The following is an 18,435-nucleotide window of genomic DNA, read 5'->3' on the forward strand; positions in this document are numbered from 1 at the left end:
TCCCTTCATACAACTTCTATCCCTGCTCCTTGGAGCGTTGGACTTTGGCTCAGAGTGGTTCCTTCCTTTGGTTGAGAGTTCTCCTCGCTATCCGGATTCTCTGCATAAGTGTCCATTTCCCTTTCTGGCTTCTTGGCCAGTTGGGATAATTAGTTCCAGGGTAAGGTTTCCTGAACTATTAGGCACCCAGACCTGTTTTTCTCCCTGAGGATTCCGCTTTCTGAGGCTTCGCTTGACCTTCTTCCTGACCCAGTCTTGGGTTGTTTTGGAATCTTGGATCTCAGGGTTGGTCGGGGTGTTCCATGGTAGTGGGAACTTGGGCTATGTCCTTGCTCCGTCTACCTGACAGGATCAAGATTGGCTTGGTTTTTCTGAGTATTTATTACTCTTTACAACAGAGTAAACCATGTCATCTAGGGGTTAGCTGTGTGGCTTGTGCCTCAAGGGTTGTGGGTTTATACCCAGCTGCTGGCGTTGGATTCCAATTACTGGTGCGCTTTAAGGTTGCATTCCCCTGGTCAATTTGCCAGTGTACCCGTGGATTCTTTGCTCTACAGGGAATGGGTCGGTTGTGCCTCTGTTTGGCAAAACTACCTGTAGGGGGGGGTCATTTCTAGAACACTTGTGTTGGGGATTTTTCTTCCCAATTGGCCAGTGACTTTGGGCCTTGAGGACAGTCGTTGCCCTTCCGGCTTTTTTCCCTTTTTTCTTTAGGGGATATTCTCCCTTCTATGGAGATGGAGTCCTTTCTTAGGGCTTCTCCTGGTCGTGAAGTGGAGGGTGGAATTGGTTCCACCTGGGGTCTTGCTGGCTCCAAGTCAGACTGTGGGGCCTTATTTGGAAGGATCCTTGGGTCTATGGCCTTGTCTGTTTTCAGAGTCGTTATACTTGTACTCTGGGGAGATGGCTGTACCATCTTTACGCTCGTTCCTGTACCAGTTTCGGGATTCTTTTGTTCACTGTATTGGATCCCTGTGGCTGGGTTGGTCCAGCTGGGTGTGGGTATACAGATCAGGATGCCCGAGTGGTCTATGGGTCGCAGTCTCTTCTGGATGTGTGAGCTTATTGATTTTATCCTGATAGCTCAGTTCCTAGGAGATGGATTTTGCTTTCTCCTTGCTCCTTTGACAGGAGAGGGTTTACTCTTCCTTCTGGTTCTGAGGGTAAACTCTCCTCGGGGTGCCTCGATGGAGGTTTTGTGTTCCCCTTTTTTAGGGACCTGTGAGTAGGTCCGGCGGCTTAGATTGCCTGGAGCGTGCCCTCTTTCGAGAGGCTGTTTTATGTGGTCTGTCTTTCTTGAGGACTGCTTCTTATCCTTGCAGGCTTTCTCTGGGCCGTCCTGTTATGGATTCTGTGTTCTCAGTTTGGGGTTTCGCCTGGGGCTATTACACGCTTTTCGCGGTCGAATCCTTTAGTATTCTATGGACTGGCGCTTGGAGGTTTTTGCCTCTTTAGTTGCATTCCATGCTTGCAGGATGTTGAGGAGACGTCCTTTCTGTCTCCATGCCCGTTATTATCCCGGGTTTCGCTTAGTATAGGTGTGACCTCCTTACCTGGTCCATTCGGGTCTCTGTAAGCCCACTCTTGGAGGTGTTTTTTCATGTGTTCAGGGACCTTGCGGTTTTCTCGGTCCTCCCTTGCCTTGTCCCCTTGAGGATTTTGGCTGGGTTTCCCTTCATTGTGAGGTATGAGTGGTGGGGAACCGTCTTTTGGGTGACGGTGTCTCTTGGTGGACTGTCAGCTCAGTCGAGTCCATTTTGCAGTCTCTGGTTTGGCTCTGGACTAGCTGCGAGTAAGTGTCACTGGGGCTTTTCCTTTGAAAAAAAATTATTGGCTTTGGACGAAGCGGGATTTTTCATTGGGTAGAGGTTCAGGCTTGGTGCCCTCAGTATGGGCCGCCTAATGTACCCTCCCGTCTTGGCATTCAGTGTCCTCTTTAGCTTGGGTATTGTTTTCCCAAAAGTAATGAATGCAGCTGTGGACTCATTCCATTTAAGAAGAAAAACATAAATTATGCTTACCTGATAATTTACTTTTCTTCTGATGGAAAGAGTCCACAGCTCCCCACCCATAATTTTATGTGTGGTGTCCTTATATTCTTCTGGCACCTTTTCACCCTGATGTTTCTTCTTCCTTGTTCCTCAGCAGAATGACTGGGGGATGAGGGGAGTGGGAGGAGTATTTAAGCCTTTGGCTGGGGTGTCTTTGCCTTCTCCTTGTGGCCAGGTTCTTATTTCCCAAAAGTAATGAATGCAGCTGTGGACTCTTTCCATCAGAAGAAAAGGAAATTATCATGTAAGCATAATTTATGTTTTTTTACATAGAGATGTACAGGTGATATTTTCTAGTCACTTTTTTACAGTTATGCTGCATCACTTTCAAGTGTTTCAATATTTGGGTATCATGGCCCTTTAAAAGACCACTAAATATAGTAGAACTGAATGACTGACAAATGCACAATACATTTAAATTTGAAATGAACAGTAGACTTTTTTTCTGTCACATTATAAGGTTAATCTAATTTTCCCTCCCCTGTATCATGTGACAGCCATCAGCCAATCCCAAAATTCGTATGCTGTGCACTTGTGCACATGCTCAGTAGGAGCTGGAGCCTCAGAAAGTGTGCATATAAAAAGAATGTGCATGTTTTGATAATGGAACTATACTAAAGTTTTTTTATATAGCATGTGCTGTCTAAATTATTAAAGGGACATTCCGGTTAAAATAGAAATGCACATAGATTAATAACATCTTTGACTAGAAACATATATGCAATATACATGTATTGGCAAAAATGCTTCCAGTAAAAGTTACTACTGTTTTAGTGTTAACATATTTCTCTGCACGTGCATGTGAAGCATAGCTAGATATTCTCGGTGCACCAGCATTTTAAGTAATGCAGCTGCTCAGAGCTCCAGTTGAGCTTGTATTATGTCAGTGATTAACAAATCGGGTCATTTACAGATGGATCAAGCAACTTAGGCTTTCTAAGCAAGTGCTGTGTTTAAATGCTGGTGCACGGTGCATACCTAAATACACTTTAAAAACAGCTATAGCTTTTACTAGAAGCATTTTTGCTAATGCATGTGTATTACAAAAATGTTTCTTTTCAAAACTCAAATGCATGTGAATTTTAATTTTGGTTGGAATGTCAATTTAAACTTTTATTATGACTTTAGCATAATGTCTGATTATGTCCATATGAATCTTGAGACTCTTATTGGTTGATAGGGACAGCTCCCAAATAAAAAAGTTGTTTTGTTCAGCACAAGAACATGAATTTCTCCAAAAAAATAGCACTGTAATACATTTTTAATCATTTTCTTTTAGACGGAACACTTTTGTTTTTAGTATCATGGCCCTGTTATTAAAATGATTTCTTCTAAGAAAAAATACTAGACATTAGGGAAATGTTAAATATATGTATAGAAAAAGATGGTCACCTTGAAATCTATACAATAGAAACTTGTACTTAACAACGTTTTATGGTTGAAAACCTTTTTGTCAGGTTACTCAGTGAAACTTAGGGTTAACCAGTTTTTTAATCTTGAATTGATGGCATTTGTTATAGATTGCAGAAATCAAATTGTCTTCTTAATCTTTCCCAGGTTTCACTATGTTGCTTATTGTAATATATTATACGTAAAATTTTAGTAGTCAGGTGTGATGCGAGGAAAAGATTAATATAGTGTGGAAGCACAACAGTGTTTTGTACTGACAGATTTAGAACAGATTCTGAAAGTTATAAATTGGTTTAATTTCCCAAACTCTGAAAATGTGCCATACATTTTTTTAATCTAATATCTGAATAATTTTCAGTGTATTTTGCAGATTTTTTTCCTTTGTTTTCTGTTTGTTATTGTATAATCAGTATTATTGATTAAGATTTAAGGGAGCCTTTTTAAAGGGAGAGTCAAGTCAAAATTAAACTTTCATGATTCAGATAGAGCATGCAATTTCAAACAAATTTACTTCTATTTTCCTTCATTCTCGTGGTATCCTTTATTGAAGGAGCAGTGATGCACTACAGGAAGCTAACTGAAAGCCAATAGCAAGATACATTTATGTGCAGTCACTAATCAGCATCTTCTGAGTCTACCTGGGTATACTTTTCAACAAAGAATACAAAGAGAACAAAACAAATTAGATAATAGAAATTAATTGGAAAGTGGTTTAAAACTGTATGATCTATCTGAAACATCTGGTGAGCTAATGACAAAAGGCATGTGTGTGTAGCCACCTATCACCACCTATCTCTTAGTACAGCTTTGCTGCTCTTGAGGATACCAAAAGAACAAACTAAACTGATATAGAGCACCAATGCACTACTTGGAGCTAGCTGAAACATCTGGTGAGCCAATGACAAAAGGCATGTGTGTGTAGCCACCAATCACCACCTATCTATTAGTACAGCTTTGCTGCTCTTGAGGATACCAATAGAGCAAACTAAACTGATAAGTTAATCACCTTGACAATTTAATGTTCCATTAAGATTCCAAGGCTTGGGTTGACATTGTCATGTGGTTTTGTTCTTGTTTCTTCTCAAGGAAAATATATTTGGAGTTGTTTTTGTATTACAAAAAAAGTGGGGTCTATTGCAACATGAATATTATTGGTATTATTATTATTCCATTAGCATTTGTATCTGAACCCAGATGCTTAATAACTATCAACTGGGAGTCTCTTGGGCGCAATACCACTTGACTGCATCTGTATAATAAATCTTGTGGCAGTAACCACAGAACAACTGATTTATGTGAATAGTTTTATTGAAGAGAAGCCATGAAATCTTCCCTATTTGTATTCTACAGAAACTGGTAAATCAATATTTTTTTTTTCCTGAATGGATTAAAATTTTGATCACAACCTAGAACTGTGTTTTCACTTCGGCATCTGGCCATTTGTGGTTGTTACATAGAAAATGGTTTGTTTTTGTGTGAGAGATAATTACATTCTTTCATTTTAGGTACTTAGAGGGACTCTCAAGTCAAAATTAAACTTTCATGATTCAGATAGAGCATGCAATTTTAAAGAACTTTCCAATTTTCTTCCATTAATAAAACGTGCACAGTCTTTTTATATTTACACTTTTTGAGTCACCAGCTCCTACTGAGCATGTGCAAGAATTCAGAATATATGTATATGCATTTTTTATTCGCTGATGGCTGTCACATGATGCAGTAAGAGTGGCAATAGACATAACTGAAATTTGTCGGAAAAAAAATCTACTACTCATTTGAAGTTCGGATTAAGTCTTGTTATCATGCATTTGTTGATTGTGCAAATCTACTTTTTTTTGTCTGAGAATTTTAACAAATATGTTCTATATTATGTGCAGTAATTGAAACCTTATTAGAACAAATAGTAATGACCTTCTATAATCTTTTACTTTTGAGAATCTGAGCACTAACTGTGTTTTGTATGTCTCTCTAGGCATGCCAACTTGTCGTTGTCCCACTGGTTTTACTGGACCTAGATGTCTACAACAGACATGTACTGCTGATTACTGCCAAAACAATGCCACATGCACGGTTAACCTGGGCAACCAACCCAACTGCCGCTGTCTGGCTGACTATATTGGAGACAAATGCCAATACAGTAAGTAGAAACCTTTGTTAAAGGGACATTACACACTAAATAAATACTAAATAGAATGACGTGTTCAAAGAGAAGATTAGCCTGGGAAGAATATGTAGATGTATATTTAAAAAGTTAAATTATTTGTTTACGTATTGAAAAAAATAAATAACTGTAAAGTTTTTATTTAAAAAAAAGCGATGAACGCTGCCATATTGTAACCTAGGTTTCTTCCTCTGCTGAGGCCAATCAGGAACAGTTATAAATGTGGAATAAAGCAGTCCTGGATTCTCAAGTCTGCATTTTCACTTCTAACAGGGACTGGGAAGGTTTCAATTTTCACGATTAAATTACAGGAAAAGGGAACAAAATAAATAATTTGACTACAATACAAAAGTGGTTTTATGAGATATAATTAAGCATTTTATTTTATAATCTCAAAGTGCTCAATGTCCCTGTAATAAAGATATATGGTTTCATTTCTGGCAGCTTTTGAAGTGCGTTAGAGATTTCCAAAGGGGTTTTATTAAAAGGGATCTTTAAAAGAAAATGTGAGAGGTAGTAATGACATTGGCAGAGCAAATGAGGTCAGGTATAGTGGGATACAGTCTTAGTAAGGACCATGATCAAGGTTTTAATAACATGAGTGAATAATATGAGAAATGTGACTGATTAAATTGTAACAAGTCAGTTTGGGGATCTTTAAGTTAAATAATATTTGTTATATTTAATATAATAACAATAATTAATATTAATATATATACATTTTTACCTTACGTCCTGAAACTTAGGGCTTTTTATTTTAGGATCCATAAAAACGCTTTGTATTTTTTTCCCTCTAACACACAGTGCAGTGATTTAAAGGGACAGTGTACCGTCAAGTGTGTTCCCAATTATACACAGCTGGAGTGCATTAAACTGTTTACAAATATCTGCTTTACCTTAATTTGCTAAAAAAAAATCAGAGCAGGAACACTGACTACAGACTTAACAAGACCCTTTAAATACAATGAACTCTTATCTGCTGCTTGCCTGACTACACTATCCCTTTAACTCCTACACTGCTATAATGCACAGACTGAGAGTCAATTTAATTTATTGTATGAAAAGTCTGTAGGCTGTGTTTAGTGCTGTTAGAGAGTTTCCTGTAGGTGGCGCTGCATGTTGCTAAATTCTTTCCCATTTAAGGAAAATGTTCCGACTATTGTGAGAATGGAGGAGTCTGCCAGAAGTTAGCAAATGGGACAAAGCAGTGCCGTTGCACCCCAGCTTTTGAAGGCGCCCGCTGTGAGATCAATAGGTGTAACAGATGCAAAGATGGCAAATGCACTCTTCATAATGTAGAAGTCACCTGCACGTAAGTCTGGAACTTTCTGGTATTTGTCAGAAGTATTGGTTCTCATAAAATACATATGGAGTGTAATTCCCAACCAATCATACAGAATAGTGTATGTGTGTGTGTGTGTGTGTGTATAAATATATATATACAGTGTATATGTATGTGTGTGTGTGTGTATCAATATATATATATACAGTATATATATATATATATATATATATATATATATATATATATATATATATATATATATAAACACACACGCAGGGCTTGAAATTTCTAGTGGCCCGATAGTCCCGAACAACTTAGAATTTGCAGTAGACGACTTAGAAATTTGACTTGTAACTTTTCCCTTGGGCTAGTAGCTTTTAACCCCCAACTAGTAAACCATAGTTATATTTTACCGCCTATATATATATATATATATATATATATATATATATATTCTTCAACAAACTACAAGAGGAGAACAAGGACCATCAAAAATTTCTTAAGGCCTTGTATAGATAGGGAATCAAGCACTCTTTTTTTTTTTATAAAAAATAGCTCAAAAGTGTAGCTAAATTAAACAAATGGAATGAATCTCTGACCAGTACAATCACTGAGAACAAAAAATAATTTTTTATAGGGTCTGCACCACATTAAAATTATAATCTAGCATAACATTAATGTTTTCTAAAGTTTGATAAAAAAAAAAATTTGTTTTGGAAAACGACACATTTATAGTAGCCATTTGTCCTGTACCCTTTTTGGTTTTATATATATATATATATATATATATATATATATATATATATATATATATATATATATATATATATATATATATATATATATATATATATATATATATATATATATATACACACACACACACACACACACATTTCAAGTTATATTATACATATATTATACATTTTGATTAATTTTCTTGGTATTCTTTGTTAAAGAGTAATCCTATGTGAGCTCAGGAGTGTGCATGTGTATTTAGCCATTTGGCAGCAGTGTTTACAACATTGTTTTTGCCATGTTATATGTAGTTGCAAACACTGGTGCCAAAGACTGCTAATGACACATGCACGCTTCTGAGCTCCTATCAACCTACTTAGCTTTACTCTTTAACAAAGGGATACCTAAAGAACAAATCAAACTTGATAATAGAAGTAAATTAAAAAGTTGTTTCAAATTACATACATCACGAATGTTTCATTTTTGACTTTACTGTCCTATTAAGCTTGTATAACAGTAACAGCAAAATAATCATGAAATGATAAATGTGCACAATTAGCAAAATAATACTGAGATAGTAATAATTACCAGCACAGCAATCTGATGGAATACAAATAGATATGTACAAAGCAATAACAATCTCATAGGAAGTTATTATCAAAGCAAGGCTATAAAGTAAGTATATATGACCTTTACTATGATATAAGAAACCAGCATTCTAAGAGAATATTGCACTTTATATGTATGTAATGTGATTTGTTGATGCAAACGTGTGTGTATTGCTTGTGTTATGTGGTAGAGGTATCTGTGTTATTGGCACAGTCTTTGTGTTTTATCTGGTATAGTTATTTTAAGAAATCTGGAGAGTCTTAGCTGGTCAATTATATAATATAAAAAAAATTGTACTTCCCATTTTAATACTTGTCTATAAAAAGGGGTTGCAAATATTCCTACCTAATTCATAGAATCTTACACACTATGAATAAATTGTTATTATAATGATAAAATTATTTTATTAAATATTGTTCTTCCATCTTACCTCTGTGATACAAACGTTTGTGTGGGAGTGTATCAGTGTGTATGTAGTGTATATACTTGCAATATTTAGTATTTCTCTCTCTGGTCTTCTGTAGGCCTCTCCCCAGATACACAGTCCCCCCCCCCCCCTCTCATCTGTAATCTTTTCCCCTTTATGTCAGTGTGTTGTATGTACCTGTGAATCCCACGTATAGTGTGTTTCTAGGCTAACCTATCCCATGAGATTGTAAATTATTATAAAAAATGATCGTGTTAAATAGTAACCACCAGATGTCCTTCTTGTGCCATATCATGAATGTGTAATACCTTCATTTAATACTTTAGGTTAACCTATGTTAGACCTTGTGTTATTGATTTAGATAACATCTTCATAAATTTAACCAACCTTTCTGTGGCTTTTATTGGATCATCCAGATAAGGTGTGCAGGGTTTAAAAACATAGGTACACATGGTCCATAGTGATAAAATTACATCGTCTAACAAGGGAGAGCATGTAATTTTCTTCATTATAATGGCTGTCATGCTTTGTGTCAGAATGAATATGTCCATTGATATAAAACTATATGTGATTATATAATGACACGATGGGAGCTATTTTATTGCCATTTTGGAGAGACGCAGGTGTAGATTTATTACACTGCATACACAGCTTTTTGGATATGTGGAGCAGGTTGCGCCAGAGCAGGGGGTGTCATTGCACAAGAAACCTTTTGTTAAATTTCGCTGTGCAAAGCAACATTGGTCGATTTCAAGTGGACAGGTTCACGACTTGCGAAACTGTCCGCCTGCAGGAATAGTAAATCTACCCCAAAGATTTTGGGTGGAAACTGTTTAATAAGAATTTTCATCCATGTCCCTAGCTGAAAAGACCATATTCACACCAATTTATGTTGATCCTTAGACAAGAAGCACTAAGAGTACTCCTTGGGTTTTTCAGAAATTATAAAACTGGTTAGCCTTAGCCATGGAAACTACATACTCCATTGCATCAATGCATCCACTGTCTGTTACTTTATACATTGGCCAACTAATGAAAACCCTAATTTGACATAGCTGTATAGTAAATAATGCATTCTTTTAACTAATGCTTTGTAAATCACCTTCTGCAGGTGTACAGATGGACGAATTGCTAAATCCTGTCTGACATGCGACAATTACTGCAAGAACGGTGGGACTTGCTTTATCAACCGTCAGACTGAGATGCCAGAATGCCAGTAAGATCCAAGATGGCTTAGGGAAGAGATCTGAGTAATGGCTAAGGGTTATACTTAAACGTTTTTTAAAACAAATAAAAATAAAAGGCATCTTTTTAATGCCACCCTGAGATGAAAATGTTTTGATCCTATATTAGTTTTTTTTATTAAATACCTGATTATTCATATGCACCATAGAACATTTCACGCCTTATGCACTATTTATACTGGTATGAAAAAAAGCAATGATTAGCTAACTACATGAAATTCACACCAATCAATAAAGACTGAGTCTTTGTTCAGATAAAATAGACTGTTTTCTAGTCAGAAGCAATGATAAGTGACAACGTTGATTTTGTAATTTAATAAAAGTGACAGCTCCTTAACATGTGATTGTTATCTTTGCAGGTGTTCAACAGACATGACCGGCCCAACATGTGAAATGTTTGTGGAGATGACAGCACATAGTAGTAGTAAGTACTCACCAAGTTTCTTAATAACTGCAGACAGTATCTGATATACTTTGTTACTGAAATGTTCTCCTGTTTTCATATGTTTTCGATTTATCAAGCAAGGGCGGACAGGGGCATACATATTCGCCCCTGTCTGCCTGAGCTCTCCTCTGGCAGGCAGCTGCTAGAATTTAACATTGCACACAAGCACTATTTTGCGCTCATGTGCAATCTCGCCCCCTGCCCGAGCACAGCCAATCACGTGCGGGCAGGAGCTGTCAATCTCCCCGGTCGGACGGGACTAGGGAGATTGAAATTCTCCACCTAAGAGGTGGAGAAGGGGGTAGGGAAGCAATAACCACTGCTTGATAAATTGTGACTGCAGGTTCTCTTGTGAGAACCTGCAGTCGTAGGGAGGAGAAGGGGTTGATAAATCGAGCCCTTAGAAGCCTTCGTGCAGTACACATTTATTAGCCAAATGCTTCTAGTAAAATGGTTAAAAAAGTAATGATATTGTACACCAAATTAATCACTTAGCTTGTATCGATTGTTTTTTTTGTTTCCAGTTCTTACCATCTCTATGTGTTTTTCTTTGGCAGAAACTGCATCCATTGTCATTCCAGTGGTACTGTTGATCTTGCTTATTATTGCAGTTGGTCTTTTCCTCTGGTACAGACACCGGATGAGTGGGTAAGTTATGTCAACAGATGATTTTATAGTTATTTGCCAGCAACTCTCCAATGTAGTATGGGCCCAGCCGATCACTTTCAAAATAACTAATAGATAAATATATACAATGGATACAATATTAACACTAAATTCCTTGACTTATATTTCGGACTGAAACCTAAACATCACATTCTTCAAATATTTATTGTTTTAATTTGATTTAGTACAGGTCACTGTAATGATTAAACTATTCTAATTTGCTAATGTTTGTACATCAACAGAGCCAAGGGGTTCCAGCATCAGCGGATGACCAATGGAGCCATGAATGTAGAAATTGGCAACCCAACTTATAAAATGTATGAGGGAGAACCAGATGATGATGTGGGAGACTTGCTTGATGCAGACTTCACATTGGATCCTGATAAGGTAACTAAAGTCCCCTATTAATTGGCTGGAAAATATTGACATTTATATAAAAAGTGCATCAGAGTGGTCATTCCTGTTGCACCTTATGTAAATTAGATATTTATAATTCCCTGAGATTCCAGTCTATAGAAATACAATAACTATCAGAAATCTGTCATAAAAATAATTGTACAACGTATTCTGTCTGTTTGTTCTTTATAAAATGGACATGAAATAGATAAAAAAATTGTATATTCCATAAAATAGAATGTTTTGTTTTAATTATCTTTTCATATACAGCTTCAGTTTTCTCTTTGATTATTAGTCTATCTCATTCACCTGCCTGTAATTTCTTATAATGCATTGCTGGCTGCATGAGCCAACAGTGTGACATTTGTCAGAGAAGAGGCATTAAACACTTGCTTTTGTGTAAAAATTGCCCAACTCTCGCTAAAAAGGCCAAAAAGCAAATCCTGTAACCCAGGTTTTCTTCAAAATCTTGCAGATTGATTAACAACATTTTGTAGTAAACTGATGTAACAAAATTTGCTTTTTAGCTCTCTTTTGGTTGATGAAAATATTTTTCTTTTTGAGAGCAAAGGACCCCTTGTAATTGATGTCGGTGGGTATATTTCTTTAAACACAAAACCCCTTTTCAATGTTGTCAGGATGCTTGCTTTGTGTGTTCCCTGGTTTACAACTTATTCTCGCTCAGCTGCACTGATAGTACTGCAGTATGCTGGAATTTAGTTTCCCGCATGCAGCCCAGAATACAAGCTGCAGTCAGTGGGCAGTATGGGTTAACACAGTGTCGTTGTGGCATATATTTAAAAAAAACACACTTTGGACATGTGGGCCCAAAGTTTCCTACCCCTGTAAATGCTGTCCCCTCCTAAACTGCCAACCTAGACATGGAACCTCTGATCAAGGTGTAATGCGTGAAAGATGTTAGGTTTCTGCTTATGACCCACATGTATTTTGATGCTGGTTTGTATCAAATAAACCAGATATCCCAACTCTCCCTGAAGTTCAGGGAGTCTCCCTGATTGTAATAGTGGCTCCCTGTTGCCAGCAAATGGAATGCAATCTCCCTGAAATTCCAAGTACCATGATCCAATGTGGCCCAAAGCCAGAAAAGTGTTTCTTTAAGGAATGCCTTTAGTTGCTGGGACGTTATAGAACCCTCAAAGCATGCATCAGTAACCAAAAAGCCTCCACTTATTCTAATAAAATAAAACACAAATACTCCCTTATTTACTGCACGTAATTAAACTTTGTATTCTAAAACATTTAAGCATTCAACAAGCGTACGATCACTTTAAAATAGGGTTGTTGTATGTGGTTGTGCAATAAAGCTACTTTTTTTAATGTGACTTTAGTGGGAAGCTACTTTAATGATAAGTCTCTATCTTATTTAGGGTTTCAAGGTGTCCAATATATAACTGGGAGTGGTGGGTGGCGGCACAGTAGCGGGTGAAGCCACCTCCCTGAAATTAGTTTTTGCAGCTTGGGATGTCTGAATAAACTATTGAAGGAGTTGCAAGTTTACAAGTTGGAGCTGTCTCTTTTTTCTGTTTCCTGAGACAACCTAGTAAGCCAATGCCAAATTTCCAGTAACTGTGTGCCAGCTGTTATAATATAGACTAGTAATGGCGAACCTTGGCATTTCAGATGTTTCAGAACTCCATTTCCCATGATGCTTGACTGGACTTCAGAGTGTCAAGCTGTTACAATCCATTTAAAGAGCAGCCAAAAAAAAATACTGCAGATATTTTAAGGCTGTTTGAAGGAAATTTTCACAACGATAATAACAAAGGAAACAAATAATATGCAACAAAGTGAAAGAAAAATATCGCTGATAATGATAACTACTTTATGTTTTTGTATACATGCGTTTTTTCACTTATCCAGTAATATCGGTTCTTGATATATGCAATTAATAATTTCACATTATTTTAAGTTTTTTTAATGAACATTAAACATCCATATACTTTTTTAAGTAATAAATGAATACGCTGATGATCATATTTAATTTGAGTACAAATCTCATAGTTTAATAGTGTCATTTAAACTATACAAGTAAAAATGTGGCTAAGTCTGTATAATTGAAAAGTCCAAACTTATGGATTGGAATGTTGTATTTTTCCCAGTGCCAGTGTAAATATTGGCCAAGATTACCGCCTATGGGCCAGATTAAAGTGGCATGCTAATTTTTTTTTTATCGCTTGCGGGCGTGTATTACAAGTTGAAAGTTAACCGTTTGTGCGCAAGTGAAACGATGCAAGCTAACTTCAGGACTTCAGATATTGCGATCGTGTTAACTTCTCCTCCCCATAGACTTCAATGGAGAGATAAACCTAACATTTATCACTTGCACGCTAACATGACACTGCATAAGACCTACAGTACTAAACGCAAAGGTAGTTATAAATATTTTAGAATCCAATGCTCTTTTTATTTTTAAATATATATTTCTATATAAATATGATTATTTTTTGTAAAATATATATCTATACCTATATACATGAATATATACAGGTATATATATATATATATATATATATATTTATATATAAAAACATATATAAAAATACAAAGACGAACATTGGAATGTAAAATAGTTACAGTAAAAACACAGTTAAACACATTATTAAATATTAAAACTGTTAAAAAAAATGTATTTAACTGGAAAGGGCTCCAAAGTATACGTTATAGCCCTTTCCAGTCAAATATATTTTCATATACCATATACCTTTTAACCCGTATGAAACAATATATATATATATATATATATAGTCTTCAGTCACACTAACCCGACAAGTGCAAAATCTTTTTTCGCCCGAGCACACCGGTTTACTTTTAACTTGTAACACATGCGCAAATTAATATGGTCATGATATTGCTAATAGCGACATGCGCTAACTTCAGCTCACCACTTGTAATCTAGCTCTATGTCTGCCTTATGGAATCACTGGCCCAGGTTGTCCCTATGAACAGTAACAGCAGTGTTCTCTTCCTATAAATGTATTTGAAACATTTGTGATAAGTAGGATATTGCAGGGTTTTTATGGGGTTGAAATGGATTTGCATTTGGGATCCCCACTTGAATCAATAAAATGCTTTTTGTTTAGCATGTCTCACGGCTTAAAATGGGGCAGTTAGTAAGCAGTGTTAACTGTTATAATTCTTCACTGTAACTTTATAATTTTTAATATCCGTTTTCACTCTCTTTTGCAGCCTACAAACTTCACTAATCCTGTCTATGCCACCCTATACATGGGAGCTCACAATAGCCGAAATTCACTAGCCAGCACGGATGAAAAGCGGGAACTGCTGTCCCGTGGTGGCGAGGATGACTTTTCTGACCCTTTGGCGTAGGGTGGAAGTTTTTAACAAAAAGAGAGAAAAATAGCTAAAAACTTTAAAAAAATAAAAAAGAATGGAAAAAATGAAAACACACACACAATGGTGTATAAAGTGTATAAATGAAGGACTACTTTTATATTTGATCTCAGTATTATAAATATATTTTTTTTTCCTTGCCATTATTTTCTGGAACCTGTCTGCATCTGTCCTGACTTCATTGGTTCCCATTTGGGATATGCCTGTAACAGGACTTTGTAGTTTATACGTGGAACACAAATCTCACTACTCAGAAGAAAGGATGCAATGGAAGATACAGAGGAAAAGGCAGCTCATTTTAAAAAAAATATATATCAAATGGGGACAGTTTTACTATTTTAAGGGCTGGCCTTTAACCAGGACTGTTACGCCCTGTTTTATTTGCTTTAAAGAATAAAAAAGGATGGTACGATATATAAAAAAAGCAGAAATAGATGCCAGCAAGCTCTGTTTACTAATTGTTCACAATGCACATTATTTTATATTTGCTTTGTCTTTTAGCTACATCCACTGTAAGTAATATTCTACTTTGAAACATTTAAGAACAAATTATTGGTTTTTAACATTTTTTTTGTTTTTGTGATGAAGAGGGGTAGCATTTTTTTTTTTTTTACATGAGGCCTGTTTTAAAAAACTATTTGAGGAATTTATACAGTATGAAGAATGTTCTGTGCAGTCATTTTGATTTTAAGTTTTACTCACCGCTGCAAGAATATACGAACGCATATAAAACAAAGTGTTGTCAACTTACCTCCATTTCAAAACAGCATCTGTAGGGTAAACTGGATCTGCCAAATGTACAATAGAAGTGTGAAATAATGCCCACTTGTCTGAAAATCAACACCCAATGAATGTGTTTTATTACGATAGCGCATCTTTGTTTTAAAAAAATGTTCTCATTTTCCATGCTTAAAAGGGCTTTGTTTTCTGTTAGTCTCTTATGTGTTACAATCGCTTTAGGTAAATTTTTTTGTTTGTTTTATATCTACTAAAATCTAAAAAAAATTAGAATCAGGGGACTCAAAACCAGGGCACTTTAAAACCGTAGTCTCCTCTATAATAGCACCCGTCATCCATATTTGTCATTTGTAAAATGTATTGTGTTTTTAAAGGGGCAACGCCATAATGTTAAAAAGTTAATATCCATAATACTGTCATTGTATGCTCTTTTGAGGTACTTTTAATTTTGCTATTACAATTTAGCATTTTTTCCTAAGAATAAACCCTGCTCACATTTTATAAATTTTTCACATTTTGTTTTTAATTGTTTTTACAAAACTATACAAAATGTCTCACTATTTCTTCGTAACAGGTGAGGCTAAGCCGTGAATGTGTTTATGAAAATCAAAGAGGATATGTTAGCACTTTCAGAATGCTTTGATCACCGAAGTAACATAGATAAACTTAATATGTTGTATACTAAATTAATTTATCATATATTGCACTGCTGCTTTTTTTTAATTCAAATTTTACCACTGTTATAATGAACTTTTCTCTGTGTTGTTCACAGTCGTCAGCATTCCATGAGTGTTCTTTAATTTTTATACTTTATATTCTTCGCACCTGCATACATTGGTAGAGATTTTTTTTTTTTTACAGCCATTAAATTAGCTTATGTATGGTTAATGCTGACCAAAATTGTTCACTTAGACATAGTATTACCCTCACATTGGATGTTTGCTAAAGATTAAGGAAAGCTTCACACGCACCGTCAGTTACATGTACTAAGAGATTAAACTATTAATCGCAAAAAATGACCAAGTATTGAATCATTTTGCACATGTTCTATGATATTATGTGATGTTGCATGGTGCAATCACCATATAATATTACTGCTTAGTCATTTATATTCTTTACATCCTGAATTTCCTCCATTTAATGGATAACACATGATGCATTGTTTTAATGTCCGATGGGTAAAGTTAGACGAGAAGAGCATGCAAGCGAACTGTTGCACCAAAATAACTTTTAACAAACTTTTCAATATTCTGCTATTCATTATTGTGTTCATTATTAGTATATTTTATAGTGCTAAACAGGAGATACACGAATGATATACAAACAAAAGTATCTACAATAATTCTACTTTAATACCATTTTTAGTAATTTAATTAACTTTGTAGGTAAATTATATAGTCTTCTTGACACCATCAAATACAAGTCCTGTTCAAATGGCCTTTACTTTGCAGTATTGACTTTATCCTATAATTTATTCTTCAGTTAAAAATTTGCCTTATTCTCTCTAGCTAGCATTGTAATCTTCCTTGATATTGCATTCTAAACTAATATTGTTCTCATGATGAACCCCTTTTCATGATTAATTGTAAACCTGCTAATCTTTAAAAAAATGATCTTCAGTTTGAAATGTCTTGCATGCCTTCTCATTGACAAAGAGTTTTGAATGTATATGAAGGTCTTTGTATGTTGTAAAAATTAATGATCAAAAGTTTCTTATGTAAATTAGAACATTTGTGTTTGATAATATAATGAATCTATTTATATGATGAATGTAAAATACAGTCACATTTTAGAGAGTTAGTAGCCAGGTTGTCTATGGATGGGTGTGGTTTAGAATCACCAGATCATCCATACTAGCATCTATGATGTTATCTAAAAAAGTTCACACAATGCATTTGTGGTATTTGTTTTCTCTATTCATAGATCGTGTGCAATTTTTTAATTAAAGGAATCATATAGTTTTAGAGGCTGACCTAGCACAATTGAATGTATATGTGCAAAACCATTCCAATTCTAGATTGTTTTACTTTTTTTTAATTAAAAAAAAAAAATCTGCGTTCCCCTCATCATCACGCCTTATTAAATCTTCATCATTTCTGTGTTTTAAGTTGGGTAATATGTTGAATGCTTTTAATACATCTTCTGACTGTAAAACCACAGGCTTATTAACCAGAAACTTGTAATATTGATCAGCCTATCCAGTAACCAGACCAATACTATATAGTTGTTTTTGGTGAAGTGTGAGCCAAAACAGTTTGCTTTTGCTCTAGCCTGATTGGCTATTGCCTTGAGTGCCAAATGCCAAACACCAACTGGGGACAACCATAGACTGAGCTGCAATGCATTCCAAAAAAAACAAAAACAATTTGTATATGCGCCTATTCCTGAAATAGATAAAGAATCTCATTACACGTGTCATCTCTGTATGTTTTTGTTTGCTTTTTTCTTTTATACATTGCAAGAAAACCATTCCTCATTTGATTGTTTGTCAGACATGCTTCAGATAAAGTTAACTTTTTTTTATTATTATTATTTGTTTTTAAATCTGGCTGGACAGCACTCATTTCAAAATCTTGGGTGGATTTGAGAGAGACAGGGTTACAAAAGAATTTTAATAATTTTTGCTGGATTACTTTACAACTTAAATAACACAGAATATTGTTATAAATAAAATGTAAAATTATAATGAAATGGTTTGTATCTTCATTTTAACTTTTCATTACATGTGTGCCTGTGCATGATAGTGCTGCACTATTAGATAGCGAGAGAATAGAAGATACATGCTTATAAGAAACTATAAGCTGTAGATAATTCAGTAGCATTTTAATGGAGCATTGCTGCTTGCTATGGCAGAGTTTCCCAAGCATTGTTTAGTTCATTGCAACAAGATCAT

At 35.4% G+C, this 18,435-nt stretch overlaps 1 protein-coding gene across 1 annotated transcript in view; it reads left to right on the forward strand.

Moving 5' to 3' along the window:
- Positions 1–18,233, forward strand: part of LRP1 (LDL receptor related protein 1) — a 595,167-nt gene extending 576,934 nt beyond the window's left edge. The window contains 7 exon segments of the mRNA XM_053708175.1: positions 5,434–5,598; positions 6,766–6,934; positions 9,793–9,897; positions 10,285–10,349; positions 10,928–11,018; positions 11,279–11,423; positions 14,640–18,233. Coding sequence (XP_053564150.1) covers positions 5,434–5,598; positions 6,766–6,934; positions 9,793–9,897; positions 10,285–10,349; positions 10,928–11,018; positions 11,279–11,423; positions 14,640–14,780 — 881 coding nt within the window. The 3' untranslated portion in view covers positions 14,781–18,233.
- The last annotated feature ends 202 nt before the right edge of the window (positions 18,234–18,435 follow it).

Source organism: Bombina bombina, chromosome 3 (assembly GCF_027579735.1).
Source record: "Bombina bombina isolate aBomBom1 chromosome 3, aBomBom1.pri, whole genome shotgun sequence".
Classification (NCBI taxonomy): Eukaryota; Metazoa; Chordata; class Amphibia; order Anura; family Bombinatoridae; genus Bombina; species Bombina bombina.